The 27,485-nt window shown below is 49.1% G+C and overlaps 2 protein-coding genes across 3 annotated transcripts; one reads left to right on the top strand and one right to left on the bottom strand.

Annotated features, from left to right (window-relative positions):
• The first annotated feature begins 121 nt into the window (after positions 1 to 121).
• On the top strand, positions 122 to 5,576 carry stard5 (StAR related lipid transfer domain containing 5). The gene is made up of 6 exons (XM_062470752.1): positions 122 to 492; positions 785 to 834; positions 1,142 to 1,274; positions 1,678 to 1,795; positions 2,089 to 2,182; positions 2,762 to 5,576. The coding sequence occupies exons 1-6, from the start codon at positions 403 to 405 to the stop codon at positions 2,910 to 2,912; spliced, it is 636 nt and encodes a 211-aa protein (XP_062326736.1). The 5' UTR covers positions 122 to 402; the 3' UTR covers positions 2,913 to 5,576.
• Positions 5,577 to 5,695: 119 nt separating this feature from the next.
• il16 (interleukin 16) lies at positions 5,696 to 23,161 on the bottom strand. Of its 2 annotated transcripts, XM_062470751.1 has the most exons (22): positions 23,049 to 23,161; positions 22,869 to 22,971; positions 22,482 to 22,633; positions 22,156 to 22,266; positions 21,455 to 21,569; positions 21,166 to 21,239; positions 20,821 to 21,040; positions 20,518 to 20,635; positions 20,100 to 20,232; positions 18,510 to 18,597; positions 17,434 to 17,684; positions 16,978 to 17,115; positions 16,724 to 16,879; positions 16,035 to 16,091; positions 15,651 to 15,753; positions 13,983 to 15,313; positions 13,432 to 13,619; positions 12,561 to 12,747; positions 7,558 to 7,659; positions 7,147 to 7,408; positions 6,883 to 7,011; positions 5,696 to 6,682 (listed from the first exon to the last, which is right to left on the bottom strand). In XM_062470751.1, the coding sequence occupies exons 5-22, from the start codon at positions 21,531 to 21,533 to the stop codon at positions 6,516 to 6,518; spliced, it is 3,783 nt and encodes a 1,260-aa protein (XP_062326735.1). In that variant the 5' UTR covers positions 21,534 to 21,569; positions 22,156 to 22,266; positions 22,482 to 22,633; positions 22,869 to 22,971; positions 23,049 to 23,161; the 3' UTR covers positions 5,696 to 6,515. The 2 variants fall into 2 exon arrangements, with proteins under 2 accessions (XP_062326735.1, XP_062326734.1); XM_062470750.1 differs by lacking the exons at positions 16,035 to 16,091; positions 22,482 to 22,633; positions 22,869 to 22,971; positions 23,049 to 23,161 and having other exon boundaries at positions 22,156 to 22,260.
• Positions 23,162 to 27,485: the final 4,324 nt, after the last annotated feature.

The following is a 27,485-nucleotide window of genomic DNA, read 5'->3' as shown; positions in this document are numbered from 1 at the left end:
TTGTCAGAACTTGTAGCTCTACCTAGCTTTGGATTTTCATCCGCTCCATTTTAAACTACAAATCCCAGCATGCAGTTTGTGTGATAGGAAGTGGGTTTTTTTTCAAACTCGGAAACGTCTTCTTTCTGAAATGACATTTGTGTTGAAAGTGACAGGGGAAAGAACAGACTAGAGCCAGTTTACATATTTTATTTGCATGGCAATTATTTAACATGACACCAAAGTCTGCGTTGTAAATAGTTAGTATAACCAACTAACTACATGTACTGTATAGCTGAAAATTGCAAAGCTCGAGACCTTCATCATATATCCTCTTTGCTAGCTAGCGAACAGTAGCTAACTGTCACGAGCTGGCTAACTGTCGGTACTTCCGTTTAATCTTTACTAACCGGAGCCGTTGACATGGACTATCAACATACAGCAAACATTGTAGCCGACTGTCTCATAAGCTATACCAAGGACGAGTCTGGGTGGAAAGTCTGCAAGAAATCGGTGTGTAACAACAGCTAGCGTTGGCTTTCTAGCTATCAGAAGATAACACGCTTGCTTTAATAGTTGCCGACACAGTTGCATACGTGGCTGAGCACATACGTGTAATGTAATTTCAAGTGTTATATAAACATATTTTTGTCCATCTGTTTTCAATGCATGGGACAGTAATTTAGCTATTTTCATTGCAGCGCCTACAGTAGCTAGACATGCAATCATCATTGGACGCTGCCGTCAAAGGGAAAATCATAGTCTGATTTTGGAGTTCGGCATTCATGATGTTTTCATTTTATAGAATGATGTCATCGTGTCCTGGCGGCCGTCGACGGAGTTCCCGGGGAATGTGTAAGCGCCTTCCCAACTCACACATCCACCCTGCAGTACAGTCCTCCACAACTGTCTCTCTAATCACTAAGGGCAGTAACTGTATAATGGGTAATAGTTTAACCATTGGCATTTCTTAAGATTGTCCGCTGCTTTTAGACAGACATCAGATAAGTGTTGTTGATGAGAAATTGTGTTATGTGATCTGACGCTAACTCCAGTGACACATCTCACAATGATAAAGTCAAGTTCCCTTCTCCTCCTTGTGCTTCCTTTTCTCCCTGTGCCTCCTCTCCTCCCTGCGTCTCCTCCCTGTTGTGTCTGGCAGGTATAAAGGAGAAGGTGTGGTTAACGGCAGCCCAGAGAAGGTCTGGGAGTGTTTGAAACCCGTGCCCAATGGCATGAGAGTGAAGTGGGACAACAACGTGAAAAAGTTTGAGCTGTTGGAGCGAGTCACAGAGGTACGTTTCCCCAACACTGTGTACTTAACGACCGTGATATCTGTCAGTCCTGTTTTTGTTTTCTGAAATCATCTCCATCCATATTCTGGTTTTTTGATTACATCGCTTGTCTTTTATTTCATCAAGGTAGATTCTTCATCCCTGAGGTTGTTGCTGTGCAGTACTCTCCTTCTGTGAGCGCTCACACACACGCACAATGTAGACTGAAGGAAAATGACCAGCATCTTGATTTGTGTCGTGTTTCTAAGCACACCTCACAAACTCTTGATTATCTGCGACACACTCTGGAAAATCACAAAAGACTAGCGAGCACACGTCCAGATGTGTGTTTGTGTGTGTTGTCCGTGCCGGCTCCTGTGTCCTCTGCTCAAGTCAGTGTGTGTGCGGTCTCTCTTTCTGCCAGGATGTCTCTGTGTATCGCACTGTCACTCCCTCGGCCGCTATGGGGATCATAGCGCCACGAGACTTTGTAGACGTCATACTGGTCAAGCAGTATGAAGACGGCACCATCACTTCTAACGGTACGGGATGACTTCTTCTATACGTACCTCCTGGGCTGGCTTAGCGTCAACGTCAAAGACGTTTATTTGTCATGCGCTCGTTATAACACAAGTCGTTCTAGGTAATGACATTCTCAAGACAAGACAAGGCAAGGGAACAGCCATGTAGTAGGCATAAAAGTGCAGAAAGAAAAAAAAAAGTACCAAAAAAGGAAAGAAAAAAATACATACTGTTGTATGTGTATAACCTTGTCCTGGGTAAAGCTAATTCCGAATGTTTGGGTGTGTTTGTTTTGTCTCCCCGGTTGGTGCAGCCACCAATGTGGGCCACCCCAGCTGCCCCCCTCAGTCTGGATACGTGAGGGGGCTCAACCACCCTTGTGGATGCATCTGTGTTCCCATCTCAGCGTGAGTACTCCATCAGGTCTGCTCCACCCTACACACACCAGATGTGGAATCATCAGACAATTGCGTTAAAAAAAACACTTAAAAAAAAAAGGAAAAAATATGTACTATAAGAAGACAAATATTTAAACCCTTAAAAACTATTCTGTAAAGACACTGTCACAGGAGGGCAGCAGTGAGAAACAATGTAGCACACCCAGAGCGTCTTTTCACAACCAAACCATGAGGCGTCTCGCCCTTCTCCCCTTCACTTGTCTTAGGTTAGTATAGGTTTATAAGGTTAGTATAGGTTTATAAGGTTAGTATAGGTTTATAAGGTTAGTATAGGTTTATAAGGTTAGTATAGGTTATTATGTGTATTTAGAGGTTAAGTATACTGTATTGAATATTGTATATTATTTGTATATTAGGAGGTTTACTATATTTTAGCTTATCATAGATGTAATATGTGTTCTGAGTTCTTATGTTATGTTGTGCCAGGTTGCTTTGCATTGTCTTGTCCTAAGAATTTCAGTGCCCAGTATGACCCTGTGTTGTTCTGTGCATCTGACAATAAAACACTTGAACTTGGTGTCGCCCCAGGGAGCCAAACAAGACGCAGCTGTTCAGCTTCTTCCAGACGGACCTGGGAGGACTCCTCCCTCGCTCCGTGGTGGACTCCTTCTTCCCGTCCAGCATGGCAGAGTTCTACAGCAACCTGGCCAAGGCTGTCCGCTCCCTCAAGGATCACTGATACCTGCCCGAACATGACCCCGAACCTGACCCTGAACATGAACCTCACCCCGAACATGACCCCGAACATGACCCCGAACATGACCCCGAACATGACCCCGAACATGACCCCGAACATGACCCCGAACATGACCCCGAACATGACCCCGAACATGACCCCGAACATGACCCCGAACATGACCCCGAACATGACCCTGAACATGACCCCGAACATGACCCCAACCTCACCCTGAGCCTGACCCCAACTTCAACCTCAACCTGACCCCAACATGACCCTGAACCTCACCCTCAACCTGACCCCCAACTTGACCGCTGGTTAACTCTCTCAGCAGGTCCAAGGTAACTCCATTTTAAAGCACTCAAACTGAAAATAACGTATAGAAATTCCTCTGATGCATCAAGTGAATAACATGGGGTTAGACAGTGGTAATGCCAGTTAGGATTTTCTCCTTTTGAAATCAAGACGGCATCCAGTGCTACTAATCTCCTCCAGCACATGAAGTCCATGCAACAGGGCGCTGTGTGTGTGTGTGTGTGTGTCGTCGTGAACAGCAGGGCGCTCTCCGTGTCCTTTGTATTGGCCTAGGAAGGAAAATCAATCCTAAAGACTGCACCCAAAGAAGAAGCAACTCTTACATTTGCCAAATCAAAAAAGAAAATCCCTTTACATTTCCTGCCCGAGATGCATCGGCACCATGGTCCTGTTCAAAAGAATGACCGTAGATTGAGATCTACATTCTGTACATACTGGAGACTCAGAATATATGCATTCCTTCTCTTTGGTACTGTAACTATGGAAACTATGGAACTCTGTCCCTTTGTCCCATCCTGGTCGCCCTGGTCTTGTGTTCCAGTATCATGCATGTTGCATGAACCTCACACACTCCATTACTGGCTCCCCAGGGTTGGGCCAGTGAGTCACATGATCTCATATGTAGTACTTGAACGTTCCTTGTTTGGTCCCGTCTCCACTCCCCTCTGACTGCTGAACCTCTTATTCAGTATGTTCTGTTCTCACTCACAGCTAAGAAGCACAGGTATTTGCAGTATGGGCAAATGGCAATATTTACACAGCCTGAACAATAACAAAGAGTGTATTTTACCTGTCCAAGGCAGGGCTGTCCAAGGCAGGGGTGTAGCCGGGGATTTTTTGTTGGAGGTTCCGATCTTAAAATGGCGGGGCCACTAAAATAAAATTTTATATATATATATATATATATATATCAATGTATGGTTTTTTTTACTGTAGGCAATCAGACATCTGGGGGGGCCAGACATGTAAATGTGGGGGCTACCCCCCAGACCCGCTTGTTGCTATGCTTCTGCTCCAGGGGATTGTGGTGCACCTTGAGTCTCAGAGGTAGACAGCAGGAAGGCAGTTGGACGGCAGTTGGAAGGCAGTTGGACGGCAGTTGGACGGCGGTGTTCTCTGCCCTCCAGGCTACATGTCCTGGGGTTGGAGGACTGACCAGACACGACCCTCATCTCTGTCCCTCTCTCTCTCAGACTGAGGTGTTGCAGGGCTGGAGAGGGGCTGGCCTATCAGTGTTGCAGTTTATTCAATGTGCTGTGACCCACCTGCATGCCTACTGTCTTTGCCTCGTGTTCACTGGTAAAGAGCCATATACTGGATGATAAACATGTTTTGTAATCTCTTGTTTTTAAGGAGCCTTATTGTTAAGTTTCCTTTTTCTTTTCTTTCTTTTTTTACACAGCACTTAACTTTTCTTATCCTAGGTGGATTTCTTAATGAGAACTTACAAGTGTATTCCGCCTCATGCCCCAGTTCCGCGTGTTTGATTTCAACTCACTGCCTCCTAACTGTGTGACACTTTGTTTCAGTGTGTGTACTTGTCTCCTTGCCCACTTTACTGTCAGAAGTCAGGTGACACGTTGTCTTTGCTAGATTGTTTTATAAGTACTTGATCATGTCATGTGCACCCTGTGTAGGACTGAGGGTACTTAGTGGTCCTCTCGATAGAAAGCAGATGCTGCTATGGATGGTTTCCTGAACACCAAGGGTAGTTGAACAAACAGAGAGAAAGGACTGTTTACCTCCTGTACTGTACTGGTTTTGTATTTCACCAGCATCATTAATAAAATAACTGACAGTTACATCCACAAATGGTGTTCAACTTTGCCTTCTGGCATGGGTTTCACAAAGATGTGCTTCATTGTCTACTCTTGTAATGTACAGGGTTCCTGCAGGTTTTATTAAGTCAAACGTAAGACCTTTTAAGACATTTCCAAGTATATAGAAGGGGGAACCCGTGGTGTAGTGGGTTGAGAACAAGAGCCTACACCACAACAACCTGTGTTCAAAACCAGCATAGAGCGCCAAACACATCCATGGGCCCAGATCCCTGTAACTACAGCGCACTCCCCGACTGTCCAGATCCCCTCTCCCAACCGTCCTTCCAGGTACCCAGCTGTCCCACCAGGAAAGGCTCAACCAAGAGTCTAAAAATAAATTTACCTTTTATGAGTTTTATTTATGTCGAGTTTTAGTCCAAGAGCAAAAATTGAGCTGTAAGAAGATCCTTCAGACAGATTTGAACACAAGACCCCTCCCACAGTAGCCCACATCCTTAACCACTGAGCTATCAGGGATCATAACAATTTCCACTCAACATAAAATTTGACATTTAACTATCTAGTTGTAACAACCTGCAGAGTTGGGGTGTCAGAAAACCAGAAGAAAGCAGGTCTCCCCTGTTAGCTCACTGGGTCAGTGTGCATGCTCTATCAGGCATGCTGGTGCAGTACTGCAACAGCCTGGGTTCAAATCCTAATTTTAATTGGTTTATTTTAACTTAAAAGTTACATTGTGGTCATGTGAGATGTGGGACTTCACAGACTCAAATGTCTTCAAAGACATTTTAAGGCGTTAAATTTAAAGTTCAGAATTTTAGACTTTTTAAGACCCCGCGGGAACCCTGAATGTACCCTTGTCTACCATTCACACATGCACAAATGAAGATTACGTTGTGTTTCAGTTGATCATAATTTATTCAGAAATGTAACTCGTCTATGTTTTTTTGTCATACATCTCAAAGTATTTTTTAAACATTTCTAATGAACAATAATAGCTAAATGAAATACTCAGTTACATTTTGGTCTGCATATATAGGTCTGTAGTCTTTGGTTGGTCAAGCACCAGGATGACTATGCTGTTTCCCCTTAATTTAGTTTGTGTACAGTACATACAAAATGTGATTAAAATCTTATAGGCCTTTGAGTTTAAGTACCTTCTTAAAGTTAACTATATCTTCATCTTCTTTGCTTCTTTGTCAAATGTACTGTATTCACTTCTCCATACCAGATAGTGAAAAGCTTGTAGAAATGTGTCCATAGATTGTGTTTGCTCTGTGTCAGAATCAACCTGGCCCCTAGTCTCCCTCTATAGGTGAAGCAGAACAGAGAAGGTCCTGTTTGGAGAGTCTAAACTGGAACCAGGAAGGTCTGGATTAAGATCATAAAGGGATAGGAAGGTTTGGGTTGGGGTCAGAGGGTGAGGAAGGTTTGGGTTGGGGTCCGAGGGTTAGAGGGAGGACTGGGTTAGGGTCATAGGGTGAGGAAGGTTTGGGTCAGATCTCTGTCCAGCTCAGTCCGTCTCCTCTCCCTTCCTTCTGATAACCACGGTGATGGGTCCTTCAGGCAGAGCCTTAACGATGTTCCAGGCATCGAAGCGGGTCATTTCCTGGAGGGAAAAGTTCTGAACTTGCAGAAGCTCATCTCCTGTCTGCAGACCACTGTGCTCTGCAGCACCCCCTGGTGACAGAGAACAGCATCACCTAATTGTAACAGTCACAACTGCTACTGCAAATGGAATAATATATATCTTTAGACACATACAATTCAGGTAGTCTCAGCTGGAACTGATATATATAATAATATATCCAGATATTCCTCCTTTTTTCCATGTGTGCATAAGACAGCTATTCAGGTCCCAGGATGTAAGCCTACAGTACCTTTGAAGATCCTGTTGACGACCAGGGGTTTGTCTCCATGGATGGAGCCTTTTCCCCCCTCCAGGCTGAATCCGACCCCCCCGGCTCCCTTCTCCAGCTGCACCGTCACGCTAGCCCCCATCTCCTCCGCTGGGAAGGGGGACAGAGGAGGAGATTTGCAGGGATTAAAACCAGCCGCACCTCCCTCCTGCATCCTTCTGGAGCAGACTCCGCCCCCTCCCAGTCATGAACAAGAGTCCCCCAGGTGTGCCTGGCGTTCCTCACCTGTGGAGCCGGCCTCTGGCTGGCTGCCGGACGAGTTCTCGGGCATGCCGCTGCCAGCTCCTCTGGCCTCTAGCCCTTGGGCCTCGGGCCTCTTGCAGACCACCACCACGGCCAGCCTCAGGGCCCGGGTCTGGCGCAGTGTGGCCATGGCGTCGGCATGGGTCACATCCCTCAGCGTGTGCCCGTTGATGGACAGCACCTCGTCCCCCTTCTCTATGGTGCCTTCCTGGGCGGCCAGGCCGTGGGGGAATACCCGGTGGACCTGGAGGAGCAGGGAGGAGGCTGGAGACACAACTGCGAGGCTCAAGGAGGGAGGGAGGGAAGGAGGGAGGGAGGGAGGGAGGGAGGGAGGGAGCGGGGAAAGAAAGAGAGAAAGGAGGGAGGGTTGTGATACAGTGATGTTCTACTCACTGTTGGGGCCTTGTTTTCCAGATCAATCCCTCCAGCGATGCTGAATCCCAGCCCCGCTCCCTGCTCCTTGTGTAAGATCACCACCTGGATGTCCTCAAATTGCTGAGGAGAAAGAAAGCGAAATGTATTTTTAAGAATGTTACTCTCCTTTCAGTGAGACATTTTAGATGGCCCTGTTAGAGACCCACCATGTAATGTGTCTGGTGTTTGTGACAGGACAGCTACAGAACAGCTCTGTGATGTGGGTGTGATATGTGGGTAACTCTGGAGTGTGTGTGTGTGTGTGTGTGTCGTTGTGAACAGCAGATGGTGCTGTGATGCTCCTGGGGGGATGTGATTGCTCTGCTAAATGAACCTGGAGATGCAGCACACACACACACACACACGCATGCACACACACATGCATGCTTGCACACACACACATACACACAGCAACAGATGAGCAGTGGTAAGAGGACTAACATTGACCATCTGTGAATAAGCAGAGATGGGAATCTGTATCAGGCTAAATACATGCTGGATGGTGGCTGAAAGAGGCAGAGTGAGGCAGTCCGAGGCAGCTCCACGCAGTTGGAGGCTCCTAGCCTGCCTCAGTGTGCAGTAAGAGAAGGACGATGACATCAAGACAGGAAAAGCATCCAAATTATCCCTATAGCACAGAGGCAAGTGCCCCTTAGGGAGGCTTTTGAGTGTGGGGGCTTAAGTGTGTGTGTGAGAGAGAGAGACAAAGGCTTTGATTACCTCGAACGGAAATGGAGGACAGAAACACAATACAGTATATGGTAGTCTAAAAGCCTCTTCTCTGGTCTCTTGAAAGCATCCCAGGTAGTGCTTCCGTGTGCAAGCGTGTGTGTTAGTGTGTGTATGTGTGTGTGTGTGTGAGAAAGTGCATGGGAGTGAATGCACTTTAACACTCTACCCATTCAGCTTTGAGATTCCTGTTGTTGTGCAGAAGCTACACCAGAGAAAGATCAGAGTCTAAATAGCATGAATAATGACCTCTGCCTCAGCCGTGTGTTATTGATCTCAGATCTCACCACAAGCCCTCTGCATGGAGAGCTTAAAATGACGAAAAGTGTCTAAATAATCCTCATGATGCCTGAGTGAAGCATAGTATGAAATATATCTACAGAACCGAGTGACAGTTGAAGATTGACCCCCTTCATGGATCTTCCTCCTCATCAAGATGAGGAAGCAGGACTAAGTATGTGTGTTTTGGATTAAATGACCAAAGGGGTTAGCATGTGTGTTTCGGATAAAATGACCAAAGGGGTTAGCATGTGTGTTTTGGATTAAATGACCAAAGGGGTTAGCATGTGTGTTTTGGATAAAATGACCAAAGGGGTTAGCATGTGTGTTTCGGATAAAATGACCAAAGGGATTAGTATGTGTGTTTTGAATAAAATGACCAAAGGGGTTAGCATGTGTGTTTCGGATAAAATGACCAAAGGGGTTAGCATGTGTGTTTCGGATAAAATGACCAAAGGGATTAGTATGTGTGTTTTGAATAAAATGACCAAAGGGGTTAGTATGTGTGTTTTGGGGTAAATGACCAAAGGGTTTAGCATGTGTGTTTCGGATAAAATGACCAAAGGGATTAGTATGTGTGTTTTGAATAAAATGACCAAAGGCGTTAGTATGTGTGTTTTGGATTAAAGGACCAAAGGGGTTATTATGTGTGTTTTTAATAAAATGACCAAAGGGGTCAGTATGTGTGTTTTGGATTAAAGGACCAAAGGGGTTATTATGTGTGTTTTTAATAAAATGACCAAAGGGGTCAGTATGTGTGTTTTGGATTAAAGGACCAAAGGGGTTAGCATGTGTGTTTCGGATAAAATGACCAAAGGGGTTAGCATGTGTGTTTCGGATAAAATGACCAAAGGGGTTAGCATGTGTGTTTCGGATAAAATGACCAAAAGGATTAGTATGTGTGTTTTGAATAAAATGACCAAAGGGGTTAGCATGTGTGTTTCGGATAAAATGACCAAAGGGGTTAGCATGTGTGTTTCGGATAAAATGACCAAAGGGATTAGTATGTGTGTTTTGAATAAAATGACCAAAGGGGTTAGTATGTGTGTTTTGGGGTAAATGACCAAAGGGGTTAGCATGTGTGTTTCGGATAAAATGACCAAAGGGATTAGTATGTGTGTTTTGAATAAAATGACCAAAGGGGTTAGTATGTGTGTTTTGGATTAAAGGACCAAAGGGGTTATTATGTGTGTTTTGGGGTAAATTACCAAAGGGGTTAGTATGTGTGTTTTGGATTAAATGACCAAAGGGGTTAGCATGTGTGTTTCGGATAAAATGACCAAAGGGGTTAGCATGTGTGTTTTGGATAAAATGACCAAAGGGATTAGTATGTGTGTTTTGAATAAAATGACCAAAGGGGTTAGCATGTGTGTTTCGGATAAAATGACCAAAGGGGTTAGCATGTGTGTTTCGGATAAAATTACCAAAGGGATTAGTATGTGTGTTTTGAATAAAATGACCAAAGGGGTTAGTATGTGTGTTTTGGGGTAAATGACCAAAGGGTTTAGCATGTGTGTTTCGGATAAAATGACCAAAGGGATTAGTATGTGTGTTTTGAATAAAATGACCAAAGGGGTTAGTATGTGTGTTTTGGATTAAAGGACCAAAGGGGTTATTATGTGTGTTTTTAATAAAATGACCAAAGGGGTCAGTATGTGTGTTTTGGATTAAAGGACCAAAGGGGTTAGCATGTGTGTTTCGGATAAAATGACCAAAGGGGTTAGCATGTGTGTTTCGGATAAAATGACCAAAGGGGTTAGCATGTGTGTTTCGGATAAAATGACCAAAGGGATTAGTATGTGTGTTTTGAATAAAATGACCAAAGCGGTTAGCATGTGTGTTTCGGATAAAATGACCAAAGGGGTTAGCATGTGTGTTTCGGATAAAATGACCAAAGGGATTAGTATGTGTGTTTTGAATAAAATGACCAAAGGGGTTAGTATGTGTGTTTTGGGGTAAATGACCAAAGGGGTTAGCATGTGTGTTTCGGATAAAATGACCAAAGGGATTAGTATGTGTGTTTTGAATAAAATGACCAAAGGGGTTAGTATGTGTGTTTTGGATTAAAGGACCAAAGGGGTTATTATGTGTGTTTTTAATAAAATGACCAAAGGGGTCAGTATGTGTGTTTTGGATTAAAGGACCAAAGGGGTCAGTATGTGTGTTTTGGGGTAAATGACCAAAGGGGTTAGTATGTGTGTTTTGAATAAAATGACCAAAGGGGTTATTATGTGTGTTTTGGATGAAATGACCAAAGGGGTTAGCATGTTTGTTTTGGATAAACGACCAAAAGGTTTAGCATGTGTGTTTTGGGGTGAATGACCAAAGGGGTTAGTATGTGTGTTTTGAATAAAATGACCAAAGAGGTTAGTATGTGTGTTTTGGGGTAAATTACCAAAGGGGTTATTATGTGTGTTTTGAATAAAATGACCAAAGGGGTCAGTATGTGTGTTTTGGGGTAAATGACCAAAGGGGTTAGCATGTGTGTTTCGGATAAATTGACCAAAGGGGTTAGTATGTGTGTTTTGAATAAAATGACCAAAGGGGTTAGTATGTGTGTTTTGGGGTAAATGACCAAAGGGGTTATTATGTGTGTTTTGAATAAAATTACCAAAGGGGTCAGTATGTGTGTTTTGGAGGACCAAAGGGGTCATTATCTGTGTTTTGGGGTAAATTACCAAAGGGTTTAGCATGTGTGTTTCAGATAAAATGACCAAAGGGGTTAGTATGTGTGTTTTGAATAAAATGACCAAAGGGGTTAGTATGTGTGTTTTGGGGTAAATTACCAAAGGGTTTAGCATGTGTGTTTCGGATAAAATGACCAAAGGGATTAGTATGTGTGTTTTGAATAAAATGACCAAAGGGGTTAGTATGTGTGTTTTGGGGTAAATTACCAAAGGGTTTAGCATGTGTGTTTCGGATAAAATGACCCAAGGGATTAGTATGTGTGTTTTTAATAAAATGGCCAAAGGGGTTAGTATATGTGTTTTGAATAAAATTACCAAAGGGGTTATTATGTGTGTTTTGAATAAAATGACCAAAGGGGTTAGCATGTGTGTTTCAGATAAAATTACCAAAGGGATTAGTATGTGTGTTTTGAATGAAATGACCAAAGGCGTCAGTATGTGTGTTTTGGATTAAATGACCAAAGGGGTCAGTATGTGTGTTTTGGATGAAATGACCAAAGGGGTTAGCATGTGTGTTTCGGATAAAATGACCAAAGGTATTAGAATGTGTGTTTTGGGGTAAATGACCAAAGAGGTTAGCATGTGTGTTTCTGATAAAATGACCCAAGGGATTAGTATGTGTGTTTTGAATAAAATGACCAAAGGGGTTAGTATGTGTGTTTTGAATAAAATGACCAAAGGGGTTAGTATGTGTGTTTTGAATAAAATGACCAAAGGGGTTAGCATGTGTGTTTTGAATAAAATGACCAAAGGGGTTAGCATGTGTGTTTGGATGAAAAGACCAAAGGGGTTAGTATGTGTGTTTTGGGGTAAATGACCAAAGGGGTTAGCATGTGTGTTTTGAATAAAATTACCAAAGGGGTTAGCATGTGTGTTTGGATGAAAAGACCAAAGGGGTTAGTATGTGTGTTTTGGGGTAAATGACCAAAGGGGTAAGTATGTGTGTTTTGAATAAAATGACCAAATGGGTTAGCATGTGTGTTATGGGGTAAATGACCAAAGGGGTCAGTATGTGTGTTTTGGATGAAATGACCAAAGGGGTTAGTATGTGTGTTTTGGATAAAATGACCAAAGGGTTTAGTATCAGGTTTCAAATTACGGGGCGGCTTGGGGGGATTGACACCCCCAAATTAAGACTTGGACCCCCCCAAAAGAAGTAAAAACACCTGTAATCATACATTTAACTTTACCCCCTGGAGAATAAGTTGACCCCCCCGATAATCATTGTATAATTAGCACTCTGAGTGTGAGGTACAAATAGTAGCAGGGAACACCACCAGCCCTCACCTTCAGTGTTTCCTCATCCAGGGCCTTCACTTCCTCTATCATCCGGTTTATTTCCTGCGTGGGGATGGCTGAGATGACAGAGTGAGCGCACGCTGAGGAGGGCGTGGCTTGTGGGCGGTCCCGCCCCCCCTGGTCGTCTCCCGCCCCTTCCCCTCTCTCGATGGTGCACTCTCGCAGCTCTGCCAAGCTGATGACGCAAACAGGAAGTACCGTCAGCCATTTCCTCTCACACTCTGTCTCTCACACACACACAGACATGTACACACACACGTACACACATGCAGACACACAGACACCTGTACACACTCAAAAACACACACTTGAACAGTATGACACTGTATGAACTTACAGTATGACAGTATGACAGTATGTATCATTGAAGGTCAGATCCTTTAACTCCTTGCAGAGGGTATAGAGAGTCAGTATGGACGTGCTGTGATTGTACCGAACAGCACTGAAACCATCAGACACAGCTCACCACGTTGAGACAGCACGTCAAACACAACCTCGGAATAGGAAGTCGAAATGTAAGAGGATCTTGCTCAGCTTGAACACACTTCCCCTCTAGAGACTATGCTGACTGTGTTCAGAAGCAGCCTGCTACAGATACAGTCTGTAGATAAGTCTGTTCCCGCCTGCTTCTCACCAACCACAGGAAAACACCTGTGTGGAGTCAGATGGCTGAGCGGTTAGGGAATTGGGCTAGTAATCTGAAGGTTGCTGGTTCGATTCCCTGGCTGTGCCAAATGACGTTGTGTCCTTGGGCAAGGCACTTCACCCTACTTGCCTCGGGGGGGATGTCCCTGTACTTACTGTAAGTCGCTCTGGATAAGAGCGTCTGCAAAATGACTAAAATGTAAAATGTATTCACCTGACAGAGAAGCCTCTCTCAGCACCATCCACTCCAGGGTTCTGCGGGGCGGTCTGGGCTGGGTCGGGCTCCTCAAGGCTGGGGGGGTCCCCGGGAGGGCCGGCTGGCCAGGGGTTACCCAGGCTGGACGGGCAGGGGGAGGGAGAGGGGGGCAGGGAGTTCATGGAGCGCATAAAAGCATGAGACACCTGCGGAGATGAGAGGAGGAGATCTGAAAACAGATAAGCCAGCGGAACAAGGCCAGGTGTACACACTACACACGTGTGCATCTGGTTTACATACTACACACAAACACACACTAGTATACCTGGTGTACATACACTATTTGTATGTCCCATTGGATAAAAGCATCCACTAAATGAATACTTACATTTACACATTCAGGCTCAGTTTCCCAGACATGTACTGAGCATTGTCCTAAAGTAAGTGAAATATTCAATGAAGATCTCCATTGAAAATGGTTTTAGTCTAGAACTAGGCTTAATCCATGTCTGGTAAACTGGGCCTCAGTGTTCATGGTGTTCATACTACACATTCACACACTACTGTACCTGGTTGCTGAAGGACAGTATCTTGCCCAGACTTTCTCCCTCCAGAGCCCTCAGAGCAGGGCCGTCCAGGCAGGGGGAGGCGCCCAGGGGCAGGCTACGCGTCCGATGGCTGGCCTGCTTGAGCTGGCTCTGGGCCTCGTCCCCGTCTGCTGGAGGACCCTCCGTCCTGGCGCTGTAGGACCTCCTGGGAGCCAGGTCTTGGGGCAGCACGGAGGAGTCCGAAGCCCCATCGAGGGGCTTGGTTTCCGGGGCTGAGTCTGGGGGAGGGGCCCCCTCTGATGGAGGGCTGCTCTGGTGACTGGGGTTGTGGCTTTGAGGGTCTTCTGGTTCTGGGGGGCTCTGGGAGACTCTGAGAACTCTGGGGGAGTTGGGGGGAGAGGGTTCGGGGGAAGAGGCGTCAGGGGTCGGAACTGTGACGGGGAGAGAGGCTGGAGACGGAGGGGGGGAGGCAGAAACAGGGGGACGGGAGGATGGAGGGGGAGGGGGGGAGGCAGAAACAGGGGGACGGGAGGATGGAGAGGGAGGGGGGGAGGCAGAAACAGGGGGACGGGAGGATGGAGAGGGAGGGGGGGAGGCAGAAACAGGGGGACGGGAGAAGGGAGGGGGAGGGGAAGAGGTCTTTTGCACTTTTTCCTCTTCACATGAAGGCAGGTCATCCCTGGCTCTCCGGGCAGTGTTGTCCTTGTCGGCAGCAGCAGCATCAGCGTGCAGGGGGGCAGGGACACCCCTGGGCTTGTCCAAGAGAGGCAGGGAGCTGGAGGGGCCCAGCGCTCTCCTGGTGCTCCCGTTCTGAACACCCTCAGGGCTGGAGAACGTCTCGAACGAGTGGATCTTCTGTTTGATTGACAGGTTGGCTGCAGAGGAAGCAGACCTCAGGTTCACTCCAAAGGTTCTGGTCCCGCCCACTCTGGCTCTGTGTTCCGGGGGCGTGGCCTTCTCCTGCTGGCCCCTCCCATTACGGATGCTCCTCAAGCTCTGGCGGACCCACGTGGGCTTGGGGGCCACCGGTGGACCCTTCTTCCCCCCTGGGGGATCCTCAGACCTGGGGGAGAGAGGGCGCTCTGGAGGGGGGTCATTCGGTTCAGAGGGGGTCTCTCGTTCATCCATTGTGACCGGGCTGTGGGTACGTGAGTGTTTGTTGTGCTGGCGTTCTGCAGTGTGTTGGTGGAGGTGTGTGTCGTCTGAATGCCGTGAGTCTGGAGAGTGGGGCTCCTGCTCTGGGGAGCAGTCAGAGATGCGAACCCAGGGGTCGTGCAGCTGTTCTGGGGAGAGCTGCTCCACTCGGCCCTGTCTTCTCAAGAGGGGTCTGGAGCCCTGGGCGAGCGGGAGCACTGAGACAGAGAGAGTGGGCACGCACGAGCACACAAAATGAGCTGACATGGAGGAGGATGTGAGCACAGCTTTCTGACTTTGATTACAACATCAACATCATCGCGTTAAATCAGCCTTTCTCAATCCTGGTCCTCGTGCCCCCCTGTCCTGTATGTTTTAGACGTTTTCACACACAGTGTTGGAGCAGGAAACATCTAGAACATGCAGGGCAGGAGGACCACCGCGTTGACTGTAGCACAGCCCACAGAGAATCTGCTAGTCTAGTTCATCAGCCTATCCCATAATACTCTTCTGACCTGCTGAAATTCATGATCATAACCCATGCATGTCCCTTACCTGTGTGTAGTCTGTCGTTGGCACGGTGCAAGCGTTGAGGAGAGGCAGACGAACCATCTGCTTCTTTGCTTCCTCCCGGGTGCGCTCTCTCGCCCTCTCCTTCCTGTAACGCAAACAGGAAGTTGTGAGAGTGATCGCGCGTCGCAATGCAACCACAGAGAGCAGGACACATGCACCCTGCAGCGCTTCAGGCAGACAACAACACCACACCAGATCAGAGCAGCAAAAATCACACCAACCACACCCCATGCTCCATAAGACAACACAGTCTTCCTACAGCGCACACACACACACACACACACTTCAGTGTTCACCGATACGAGCAGCAAGACAAGATTCAGGCCTCAGCAGCACAGGCGGAACGGATGAAGCGATCTCACATACACTTCTAAACAGTAACCTCAGGATCTTTCTCAGAGCCTTGTAAACGCTGGTGAACATCTGGGGGCGTGCGGAGAGATGGGTGGAGAGATAGCACACGGTTATGGGCGCAGAATGTGTCTGAATGAGGTCTTACAGTCATTAAGGTCAGTTGAGGATGTCGGCGGTGGTTAGGATTGTGTGTCTGAAACAGGAAACCGCAGTACAGAGAACCGTGCCATCTACAGCTGATGTGATGGGAGGAGTCAGGTGGCAGAGCGGTTAGGGAAGCGGGCTTGTAATCAGAAGGTTGCCAGTTCGATTCCCGGCCGTGCCAGATGACGTTGTGTCCTTGGGCAAGGCACTTCACCCTACTTGCCTCGGGGGAATGTCCCTGTACTTACTGTAAGTCGCTCTGGATAAGAGCATCTGCTAAATGACTAAATGTAAATGTAAAATGTAATGATGAAGCTGAATGGTGCTGTATCTCATTGGTCAGGTACAGCAGTTTCAGACACCTTGTATGGGCATTGGTCCTGAGCTGGGCTGTCTTGTTGCATTGTGAAACCGTGTGAGGCTTGTAGTGTGTGAGCCAAATGAGAGGAGCAGTGAAACACTGTTCTAGGGACCTCAGTGTGTGTATCTGGAGACCTCAGTGTGTGTGTGTGTGTGTGTGTGTGTGTATACCTTGGTACCTCAGTGTGTGTGTGTACCTGGCAGCTGGTGTGTGAGGGGCTCCAGTCATCCTCCCTGACTGGAGAGCCTCTGCTGGAGCCAGTGGCGTCCCCCGCCCAGCCCTCTGCACTGGTAGCGTCTGGGGGCCTGCTGCCCCCACGCTGGGCCCCTGGGCCCTGGCCCTGCGGTCTGGACTACAGAGGAAGCACACAGAGAACATCCTGTCACATGACACACCAGGAAGTCCTTTATTTAAATATATTTATTTCACTGGCATGACTGGTCCAGCTACCTTGCTGCCCCTAGTGGCCAGGTCTGGGGCTTGCGGGCTGGTGAGGGTAGCAGGGGAATTATAGGGGACGTTGTAGTCATCCTCAATGTACACCGGTGCTGACAGCCTGTTTTCAGACCAGGACTCTGTCATGGGGCCCTGGAAGGAGGCAGGAGTAGAGAGGGACATTATCCTACAGGGAGTCAGATGGCTGGGCGCTTAGGGAATCAGGCTATTAATCAGAAGGTTGCCGGTTCAATTCCCAGCCATGCTAAATGACATTGTGTCCTGGGTAAGGCACTTCACCCTACTTGCCTTGGGGGGAATGTCCTTGTACTTACTGTAAGTCGCTCTGATTAAGAGTGTCTGCAAATGTAAAATGTAAATGTACTGGAGAGCACGGATCTGGAGTTCTGGTCTTCTGACTGTCTAACCCTGACATACATGTTCACACACACTCTGGCAGACTTCTCTCACCCTGGGGACATCCAGACTGTGGACCCGTGCGGGGTGGTGGTGGTGAGGGACCTGGAGGTTGTGTGTCTTCCCAGATCCGGGCCCAGGTCCAGGCCCGGGGCCGGGGCAGCGGTGGTGGGTGTGGGTGCTGTCACTGCAGGAGCGAGTCATGGTCTTCTGGGCCCTCCTGGTGGTCAGCTGACTGAAGCTCCTCTCCAGACAGCGCTCACACTTCTGCCTGCCGTGGGAGCAGGGCTCCAGGCGTCGCAGGCCTGCCAGGAACACACATCCAGACCCAGCTGAGCATCATGAACACACATCCAGACCCAGCTGAGCCTCATGAACACACGACCAGACCCAGCTGAGCATCATGAACACACATCCAGACCCAGCTGAGCCTCAGGAACACACAACCAGACCCAGCTGAGCCTCATGAACACACAACCAGACCCTGCTGAGCCTCATGAACACACGACCAGACCCAGCTGAGCCTCAGGAACACACAACCAGACCCAGCTGAGCATCATGAACACACATCCAGACCCAGCTGAGCCTCATGAACACACAACCAGACCCAGCTGAGCATCAGGAACACACAACCAGACCCAGCTGAGCATCATGAACACACATCCAGACCCAGCTGAGCCTCATGAACACACAACCAGACCCAGCTGAGCATCAGGAACACACAACCAGACCCAGCTGAGCCTCAGGAACACACAACCAGACCCAGCTGAGCCTCATGAACACACAACCAGACCCAGCTGAGCCTCAGGAACACACAACCAGACCCTGCTGAGCCTCAGGAACACACAACCAGACCCAGCTGAGCCTCAGGAACACACAACCAGACCCAGCTGAGCATCAGGAAGTCAGAAAGGAAACGTGAAACCAGTTCCTGAAAGCTTCCGCAGCTCAGCTTATCTCAGAGACCATCTGCTCTGAGAGGAAGCCCAGGCTCAGCCGCTGGCAGCCAGGCACACTCGGACGTGATGTCACAATTAAATGATCTCTTCCTGTTATCTGTCAGGCCTGGCGGCGAGGGGCGGCTTGAGTCATCAGTCTGGGGAGTTGTGTGTGCGTCGAGGGACTGTTACCATCGATGCTCCACAGGCTCTTCTCCCGTCTCAGCTTGCTTCTCTCCACGGCGCTGGCTATCGCCTCGTTCAGCTGCAGCTCCGACACCTGCACAGAGAGCACGGAAACACCGTCACAGAGAGCACGCCCCGGAAACACCGTCACAGAGAGCACGCCCCGGAAACACCGTCACAGAGAGCACGCCCCAGAAACACCGTCACAGAGAGCACGCCCCGGAAACACCGTCACAGAGAGCACGCCACGGAAACACCGTCACAGAGAGCATGCCACGGAAACACCGTCACAGGGAGCACGCCGAGGAAACACCGTCAGTAACCGAAGCGCTGGGACGAGGGAACACGCACGTGTGCTTTCACCGGACATGCGTGTCAGCGTGCATGCCCTCATGCACACATGCATGCATACACGAACGCACACACGGACCATGACATCCACACGTGCATTTAAAACTCACGCTCTCAAACACACAGTAACGCACCAACACGCAATTCAATAAACACACACGTCCGTACATTACACACACAGTAGCAGATGGTACAGTCGTGTGTTGGAGGTTGTGTGTTGGAGGCCAGTGTGTTGGAGGCCAGTGTGTTGGAGGCCAGTGTGTGGGAGGCCAGTGTGTTTGAGGCCAGTGTGTTGGAGGCCAGTGTGTTGGAGGCCAGTGTGTGGGAGGCCAGTGTGTGGGAGGCCAGTGTGTTGGAGGCCAGTGTGTTGGAGGCCAGTGTGTTGGAGGCCAGTGTGTTGGAGGCCAGTGTGTGGGAGGCCAGTGTGTGGGAGGCCAGTGTGTTGGAGGCCAGTGTGTGGGAGGCCAGTGTGTTGGAGGCCAGTGTGTTGGAGGCCAGTGTGTGGGAGGCCAGTGTGTTGGAGGCCAGTGTGTTTGAGGCCAGTGTGTGGGAGGCCAGTGTGTTGGAGGCCAGTGTATTGGAGGCCGGTGTGTTGGAGGCCAGTGTGTGGGAGGCCAGTGTGTTGGAGGCCAGTGTGTGGGAGGCCAGTGTGTTGGAGGCCAGTGTGTTGGAGGCCAGTGTGTTGGAGGCCAGTGTGTTGGAGGCCAGTGTGTGGGAGGCCAGTGTGTTGGAGGCCAGTGTGTTGGAGGCCAGTGTGTGGGAGGCCAGTGTGTTGGAGGCCAGTGTGTTGGAGGCCAGTGTGTTGGAGGCCAGTGTGTGGGAGGCCAGTGTGTTGGAGGCCAGTGTGTTGGAGGCCAGTGTGTGGGAGGCCAGTGTGTTGGAGGCCAGTGTGTGGGAGGCCAGTGTGTTGGAGGCCAGTGTGTGGGAGGCCAGTGTGTGGGAGGCCAGTGTGTTGGAGGCCAGTGTGTTGGAGGCCAGTGTGTGGGAGGCCAGTGTGTTGGAGGCCAGTGTGTGGGAGGCCAGTGTGTTGGAGGCCAGTGTGTGGGAGGCCAGTGTGTTGGAGGCCAGTGTGTTGGAGGCCAGTGTGTGGGAGGCCAGTGTGTTGGAGGCCAGTGTGTTGGAGGCCAGTGTGTGGGAGGCCAGTGTGTTGGAGGCCAGTGTGTTGGAGGCCAGTGTGTTGGAGGCCAGTGTGTTGGAGGCCAGTGTGTTGGAGGCCAGTGTGCAGCAGCGAGGGAGGTCGTGTACTTTGGGGTCCGGGTGTCGACTGATGATGATCTGGACCGAACCAGGAGGGCAGCGGCTCAGAACCGTGTACACATCGTTCAGGGCCATGTTATACACCACCGTGTCATTGATCTCCATGATCTCATCCCCGCATCTGAAACACAGACAGTGAGAGAGAAAACGAGTGCTGGGGGTCAGGAACACATGAGAGACAAAGAGAAAGCTAGCTTGATACCAACAAAGAAGACTGTTGGACACTGAATAGAAAGCTTGAGAAGTGTGTATCAGCCTTGAGAAGCAGGTTCATTCGAACCAGCAGTTAGTCTATATAACCAGCAGGTTAATTCTGACCAGTAATTAGTCTATGTAACCAGGCCTGGTCCAACTATTTCTTAGCTTTGGTGAGCTGGGTGTTCCACCCAGCATGTGGTGACCCCACCTGAGTCTGCCATCCATGTGTGCCCCGGACCCAGGCGACAGGGTGTGGATGTAGATGCCAGGACAGCCGTCTCCAGAGGGTACACAACACAGGCCAATGCCCAGCCCCACGCCAGCCTCTGCAGACCCAACACACACACACACACACACAAGAGCCTTTCAGTCACAGTGACAAAACATAAACACCAGACAAAAATGTTCCCTCATTGTAAATCTAATTGTTTTACTGCAGTGAGAGTGAGAGTCCCCCTGGTCTGTACCTGGGGGACTCAGGAGTGGGGGGAGGGGGGGGGTGAACTCTGACCTTTGATCAGGGTCATCTCCATCATGAGGCGGTCGCCTGGTTTCTCAGGCAGGGTGTTGAGGTAGTGGAAGTCTCCCAGCTCCCCGCTGGGCTGAGCCATGCCTGTGCTGGAGCTGAGGGAACGGGACCTACACAGCTGCACTACCGGCGCCTGGCCACAGAGGGCGCCAACTCGCAGACTGGTCCGCACAGCCAGGGTCAACAGACCCTTCTTTATTTTCTGCAGACAGACAGGGAGAGGAAATAACTGATCCAATTAGTTGCTCTTAAGTGAACCTATACGTGCGCTTTATTTTGTAACTTAACTTATTTAAACTTCTCGAGAGTTTAGCAGAGTGGTCTCACTTTGAACCTTTGAAGTGCATCCTCATGTGTCAGACCATGCAGAGACTCTCCATTCAGATCCAGGATCTCATCTCCTGAGAGAGAGACAGAGGAGAGAAAGAGAGAGAGACAGAAAGATAAAGAAAAGAGAGAGAGAGAGAGAAAGATAAAGAAAAGAGAGAGAGAGGCAGAAAGATAAAGAAAGATGGATCAGTCAGTATACAAGGAACCGTATATGGTATATGGTACCCCGCCCCCACGCCCCCACGCCCCCACGCCCCCACGCCCCCACGCCCCCACGCCCCCTCACCTTCCTGGAGCCTGCCGTCAGCAGCTGCGGCCCCCCCAGGGAAGATGGTCTTCACGTAGATCCCCATGGGTCCGTACATGCTGTCTCTTCCTCCCACGATGCTGAAGCCCAGACCCTGGACACAACAGAACACCTGCCGTCAACCAGGAACCTGCAGCACCAGTAACCTGCAGCACTAGTAACCTGCGGCACCAGGAACCTGCGGCACCAGTAACCTGCAGCACCAGTAACCTGCAGCACTAGTAACCTGCAGCACCAGGAACCTGCGGCACCAGTAACCTGCGGCACCAGTAACCTGCAGCACCAGTAACCTGCGGCACCAGTAACCTGCGGCACCAGTAACCTGCCGTCAACCAGTAACCTGCGGCACCAGTAACCTGCAGCACCAGTAACCTGCGGCACCAGTAACCTGCGGCACCAGTAACCTGTGGCACCAGTAACCTGCCGTCAACCAGTAACCTGCGGCACCAGTAACCTGCGGCACCAGTAACCTGCGGCACCAGTAACCTGTGGCACCAGTAACCTGCCGTCAACCAGTAACCTGCGGCACCAGTAACCTGCGGCACCAGTAACCTGCGGCACCAGTAACCTGCGGTACCAGTAACCTGCGGTACCAGTAACCTGCCGTCAACCAGGAACCTGCAGCACCATTAACCTGCAGATCTGGTAGTCTGGGGGTCAGGAGGGAGGGGTTCTGGTACCTTGCCGTGACCCTTCACCAGGACGATGTTGCAGATGACGAAGGCCTGGACGCTGCTGCAGGACTGGACCAGGTGGGCGGAGCTGAGGGAACGAGAGGGCCGGGGAGCCGGCTGGGAAAAACATCACACACACTTACACACCTGGAGTAGGTCTCTCTCTCTAACACTCTCTCTCACTCTCTCTTTCTTTCTTTCTCTTTATCTCTCTCCCTCTCTCCTCATTCTCTCTTTCTCTTTATCTCTCTCCCTCTCTCCTCATTCTCTCTTTCTCTTTATCTCTCTCTGTCTCTCACACACACACACACACACACACACACACACAGCACCTGTGTGTTGTTCTGAGGAAACTCCAGCTGCTGAGACAGGGACTTCCTGTTGCCGTAGAAACCATCGGCCGGTGCGTGTGTGTGGCTGGGACAGGGGCCAGACGACTTCAGGATGATGGAGTCCAGATCTCCTATCCAGTAGGGATGAACGCCTGAGGATACAGAACAACAACGATGGCCTCTGTGTGGCAGAGAGACGGAGGGGTGGAGAGAGAGAGAGAGAGAGAGAGAGAGAGAGAGAGAGAGAGAGAGAGAGAGAGAGAGAGAGAGAGAGAGAGAGAGAGAGAGAGAGAGAGAGAGAGAGAGAGAGAGAGAGAGAGAGAGAGAGAGAGAGAGAGAGAGAGAGGAAGGGTAGAGAGTGGTAGAGAGATAGAGATAAGGTCTCACTAGTAGAGTTGGAGCGATTTCTCTTGGCTGTCTGATCCTGAGGGTCCTCCTCTATATTCTCTGCCTCCCAACATCTCTCCTCGTTCACCTCAGGGATGGGCAGCTGCAACACACACACACACACACATAAACAGACGGCTGGTGCAGCAGAGATCCAGGCTCTGACTGTGTGTCTGGTACCTTGAGATGGTTGTTGTTGGTCAGTGGTCCTGAGTCTGTTCGGCAGAGAGGGGCAGGGTGCTGGGGGACAGGGGTCCTGCCCAGGCAGAAGGACTTGTCTTCAAACACGGAAGTTCCCTTCAAACCAGAGCAATAACAACCTGGTGTTATGCAACACCACTGAGAGGATGGAAACCAATCTATTTCCCTTCACAGTTTCGATTTAAATGATTGTTGTTTCCAGTTTTTTGTTCTGGAACCATCCACACCAGGTCTACTCAGTGGAAACAGGGAGACCAACAGAGAAAACCTGAGAGAGACGGAGAGCAGGATGGAGAGAGAGAGACAGAGAGAGAGAGACAGAGAGAGAGAGAGACACAGAGAGAGAGAGACACAGAGAGAGAGAGAGAGAGAGAGAGAGAGAGAGAGAGAGAGAGAGAGAGAGAGAGAGAGAGAGAGAGAGAGAGAGAGAGAGAGAGAGAGAGAGAGAGAGAGAGAGAGAGAGAGAGAGAGAGGGAAGAGGACTGGAGAGCAGGGGATGAGTCAGAGTTGTCAGCTGAGTCCAGAGTCGTCACATGCACAGACATTATTTCCTTCATGTCTGTCCCTCCCTGCTCTTTCTCTCTCTTCTCTCCCTCCTTCATCCCTCCCTCCTCTCATCCTTCTCTATACCTCCCTCCCTCCTCACTAAGGAAGCAAATCAGTGACCTAATGTTTTGAATTTTGAACTGAAATGTGAATTTATTTCAATGTAAAAAAAAATCGGAAATTCTGGTTGCTCAAATTCAAACTCATCCTCAGACCCCAGGCTGTGATTGTATGACTGATCTGCATGTATGCATGTATGACTGCCTGCAGCTACACCTGAATGAGAGGGGCCTGAGGAGAGAGCTCTGCAGTTAGTCAGGCTCAAATCCCGTACTTATCCTTGGTATCCCGGATGTTGCAATCAGATTTTTTTCTGCCCAATTTATTTTGGCTCGAATTTTTGCATCTCGACATTTTCCTGTTCATTTCAAAATTCGAATTTGAGCAGCCTAAATGTTGTTCTATTTGGATTTTTGAAGCTTGATTTTTTTCGTAATTTTACTGTTCGAATTTGAGGAACCTGAATTTCCGAACCTTAAATTTTTGGATGCAGTTTTCAATGCTTTTTCTAATCAAAACATTACGTTATTGAATTGCTTCAATACCTCTACCTCCTCTCTTCCTTCACCCTCGCTCTTTCTCCCTATTCTCTCCCTCTTTTTACCATCCCTCCCTTCCACATCTCCCCCCTCCCCCCTCCCCTCCTCTCTCCTGCAGCAGGTCCTGTCTCGTCTAACAGACAGGTCTTAGCTAGTGGAGGTGTTACATCACACTGTATAAACCCTCTACATCAGGTACACACTCCAGCTCTGATCACAACACCGGCCGCTTCCAGTGACTGAGCAAACACAGAGACATTCTCCACGTGTGTTTCTACTGCTGTAACCCAGGTGAGTCTGTGTAACCCAGGTGAGTCCATGTAACCCAGGTGAGTCCATGTAACCCAGGTGAGTCCATGTAACCCAGGTGAGTCCATGTAACCCAGGTGAGTCCATGTAACCCAGGTGAGTCCATGTAACCCAGGTGAGTCCGTGTAACCCAAGTGAGTCCATGTAACCCAGGTGAGTCCGTGTAACCCAGGTGAGTCCATGTAACCCAGGTGAGTCCATGTAACCCAGGTGAGTCCATGTAACCCAAGTGAGTCCATGTAACCCAGGTGAGTCCATGTAACCCAGGTGAGTCCATGTAACCCAAGTGAGTCCATGTAACCCAAGTGAGTCCATGTAACCCAAGTGAGTCCATGTAACCCAGGTGAGTCCATGTAACCCAGGTGAGTCTGTGTAACCCAGGTGAGTCCATGTAACCCAAGTGAGTCCATGTAACCCAAGTGAGTCCATGTAACCCAGGTGAGTCCATGTAACCCAGGTGAGTCCATGTAACCCAGGTGAGTCCATGTAACCCAAGTGAGTCCATGTAACCCAGGTGAGTCCATGTAACCCAGGTGAGTCCATGTAACCCAAGTGAGTCCATGTAACCCAAGTGAGTCCATGTAACCCAGGTGAGTCCGTGTAACCCAGGTGAGTCCATGTAACCCAGGTGAGTCTGTGTAACTCGGGTGAGTCCATGTAACCCAGGTGAGTCTGTGTAACTCGGGTGAGTCCATGTAACCCAGGTGAGTCCATGTAACCCAGGTGAGTCCATGTAACCCAGGTGAGTCCATGTAACCCAAGTGAGTCCATGTAACCCAGGTGAGTCCGTGTAACCCAGGTGAGTCTGTGTAACCCAGGTGAGTCCATGTAACCCAGGTGAGTCTGTGTAACTCGGGTGAGTCCATGTAACCCAGGTGAGTCCATGTAACCCAGGTGAGTCCATGTAACCCAGGTGAGTCCGTGTAACCCAGGTGAGTCTGTGTAACCCAGGTGAGTCCATGTAACCCAGGTGAGTCCATGTAACCCAGGTGAGTCCATGTAACCCAAGTGAGTCCATGTAACCCAAGTGAGTCCATGTAACCCAGGTGAGTCTGTGTAACTCGGGTGAGTCCGTCTAACCCAGGTGAGTCCATGAAACCCAGGAAGCCTGACTGCACTGTATCAAGATGTGTGAGAGATGGGATCTAGAGTTGTCTCCCAGGTTCCAGCTGCTCCTTGTTCCAGCAGTGTGCTGGCTAGAGGCGTTTAGGGATAGGGCTGCAGGGTGGGATGTGAATGCCAAGCCAAGTCTGAGCTGGTGGCTGAGAGGATGAAGGAACAAACCATGCAATATATACATGTGAAATATCAACCTGTTGGTGAGGATTTGTAAGGTCAGACAACCCACGTTTGCGACGGCGATCGACAGGAAGTGGGTATTTTACTCTGCAGGTCTGTCCTCGCTGCAAGCCTGGCTGTTCCTGCCCGTGTGCAGCCTCCCCCCCTCCACCTCCCTCCCGGCCTGTTCAGTCAGACACTGCCCGTTGAAGGGCGCCAGTCGCTCTGGGCTGGGGAGGCAGCTGGTCCAGGAGAGAGAGCACACACACACACACACACACACAACAGGAGCGTCACAAACAGGTTGTCTAGTCTACCAAAGCCTTACATCTCTAAGATTCGCCAAAGGCAAATTTCAAAACATTTTACGTTGTGTTTTCTTACCTTATCAGTGCATTACAATGAGTAAGATATTACATGATCGGGGAGTATACAAAAATAGCTTGTCCGCAGACCTCAGTGACCTAATGGGTGCGTGCAATTTTAAGAGGTCGAGATATATGATGGGGCCTGTCCATTAAGAGCTTTAAAAACAAACAGTAACGTTTTAAAACGTATTCTAAACTGGACACTGGACACATAGGTGTAGTATAGGAGAGGCAGGAGTGGTACAGGAGTAGCATGGGAGTGGTCTAGGAGAGGAGAAGTACAGGGTCCTAGTAGAACATAAGTATCCATCCTGCAGTGGGCAGGTTGTGAGCTGGTTGTGAGCTGGTTGTGAGCTGGTTGTGAGCTGGTTGTGAGCTGGTTGTTCCAGTACCTGTGGCCCTCTCCCCCATCCTTCCCTCGCAGCACACAGCCCTGCTTGTCCTCTGCCTGGACGCTGCTATCAGGCCCCAGGCCCTCCTCGCCCCCCCTGACGACACAACATCCTCCAGATGCTGCTTTCCTGTGCCAACACACACACAGACGCACACACACACACACACACCGGGCGCACACCATGCAGGGTAAAAACACAAGGGGATCTTTATATCTTTATGTCTTCATGACCAAATATTCAGTTCCCAGGAAGCCAGCAGTTGAATAAACAGTAGCAGATACCTTTTATTGGTCCATGAAGTGTGTGTGAATTACCTTTATGAGACGTGTGTTTCAGTTGCATTTATGAGGAAACTATATGATTATCCTAAATCTCTACTAACGTGATCATTATAAAAAAACACAGCAGGCTCTTTTCAGAAGGATCGTTAAAAAGCTATTTGCTTCAGAGTTGCACGCTTTTCTACTACACATACAGCCATGCCCTGTTGGGAACCAGGAATTATAACCTGAAGCTAGGGAGTGTTATTTCTGACAAATAGAAGAACGCGTGTACTAAATACCCCAAACTTAAACTTAACATCCTGACCTTGTTCACCTCATGGTCACGTCCATGACAGCCTAACAATCCTGATAGGACCTCCATCAACCCCTGAGGGTCAAAGTTCATTTAGGAACTTGAGGTCAATGGGAAGGGTTAAACCAGTAGCCTGTGAATGCCTCCAGGGTCTGTCTCGTGACAGCTAGCTAGTTCATTCATGAACAGTGATTTAGGATCTCCTTCTGACACTAATCTGGCCGGCAGCAGGAGAGTTAATTAACAGCCCTGCTGAACACTTTCTCTGTGCTGCATGGAGATCCATAGATGGGCTGCCTCCATGATTACACAAGCCAGGCAGTCCAGGCCAGGCTAGTCAGGTTA

This window comes from Osmerus eperlanus, chromosome 10 (assembly GCF_963692335.1).
Source record: "Osmerus eperlanus chromosome 10, fOsmEpe2.1, whole genome shotgun sequence".
In the NCBI taxonomy this organism is placed as follows: Eukaryota; Metazoa; Chordata; class Actinopteri; order Osmeriformes; family Osmeridae; genus Osmerus; species Osmerus eperlanus.
The sequence above is the reverse complement of the archived record's forward strand: the minus strand, read 5'-3'. Positions and strand labels throughout refer to the sequence as shown.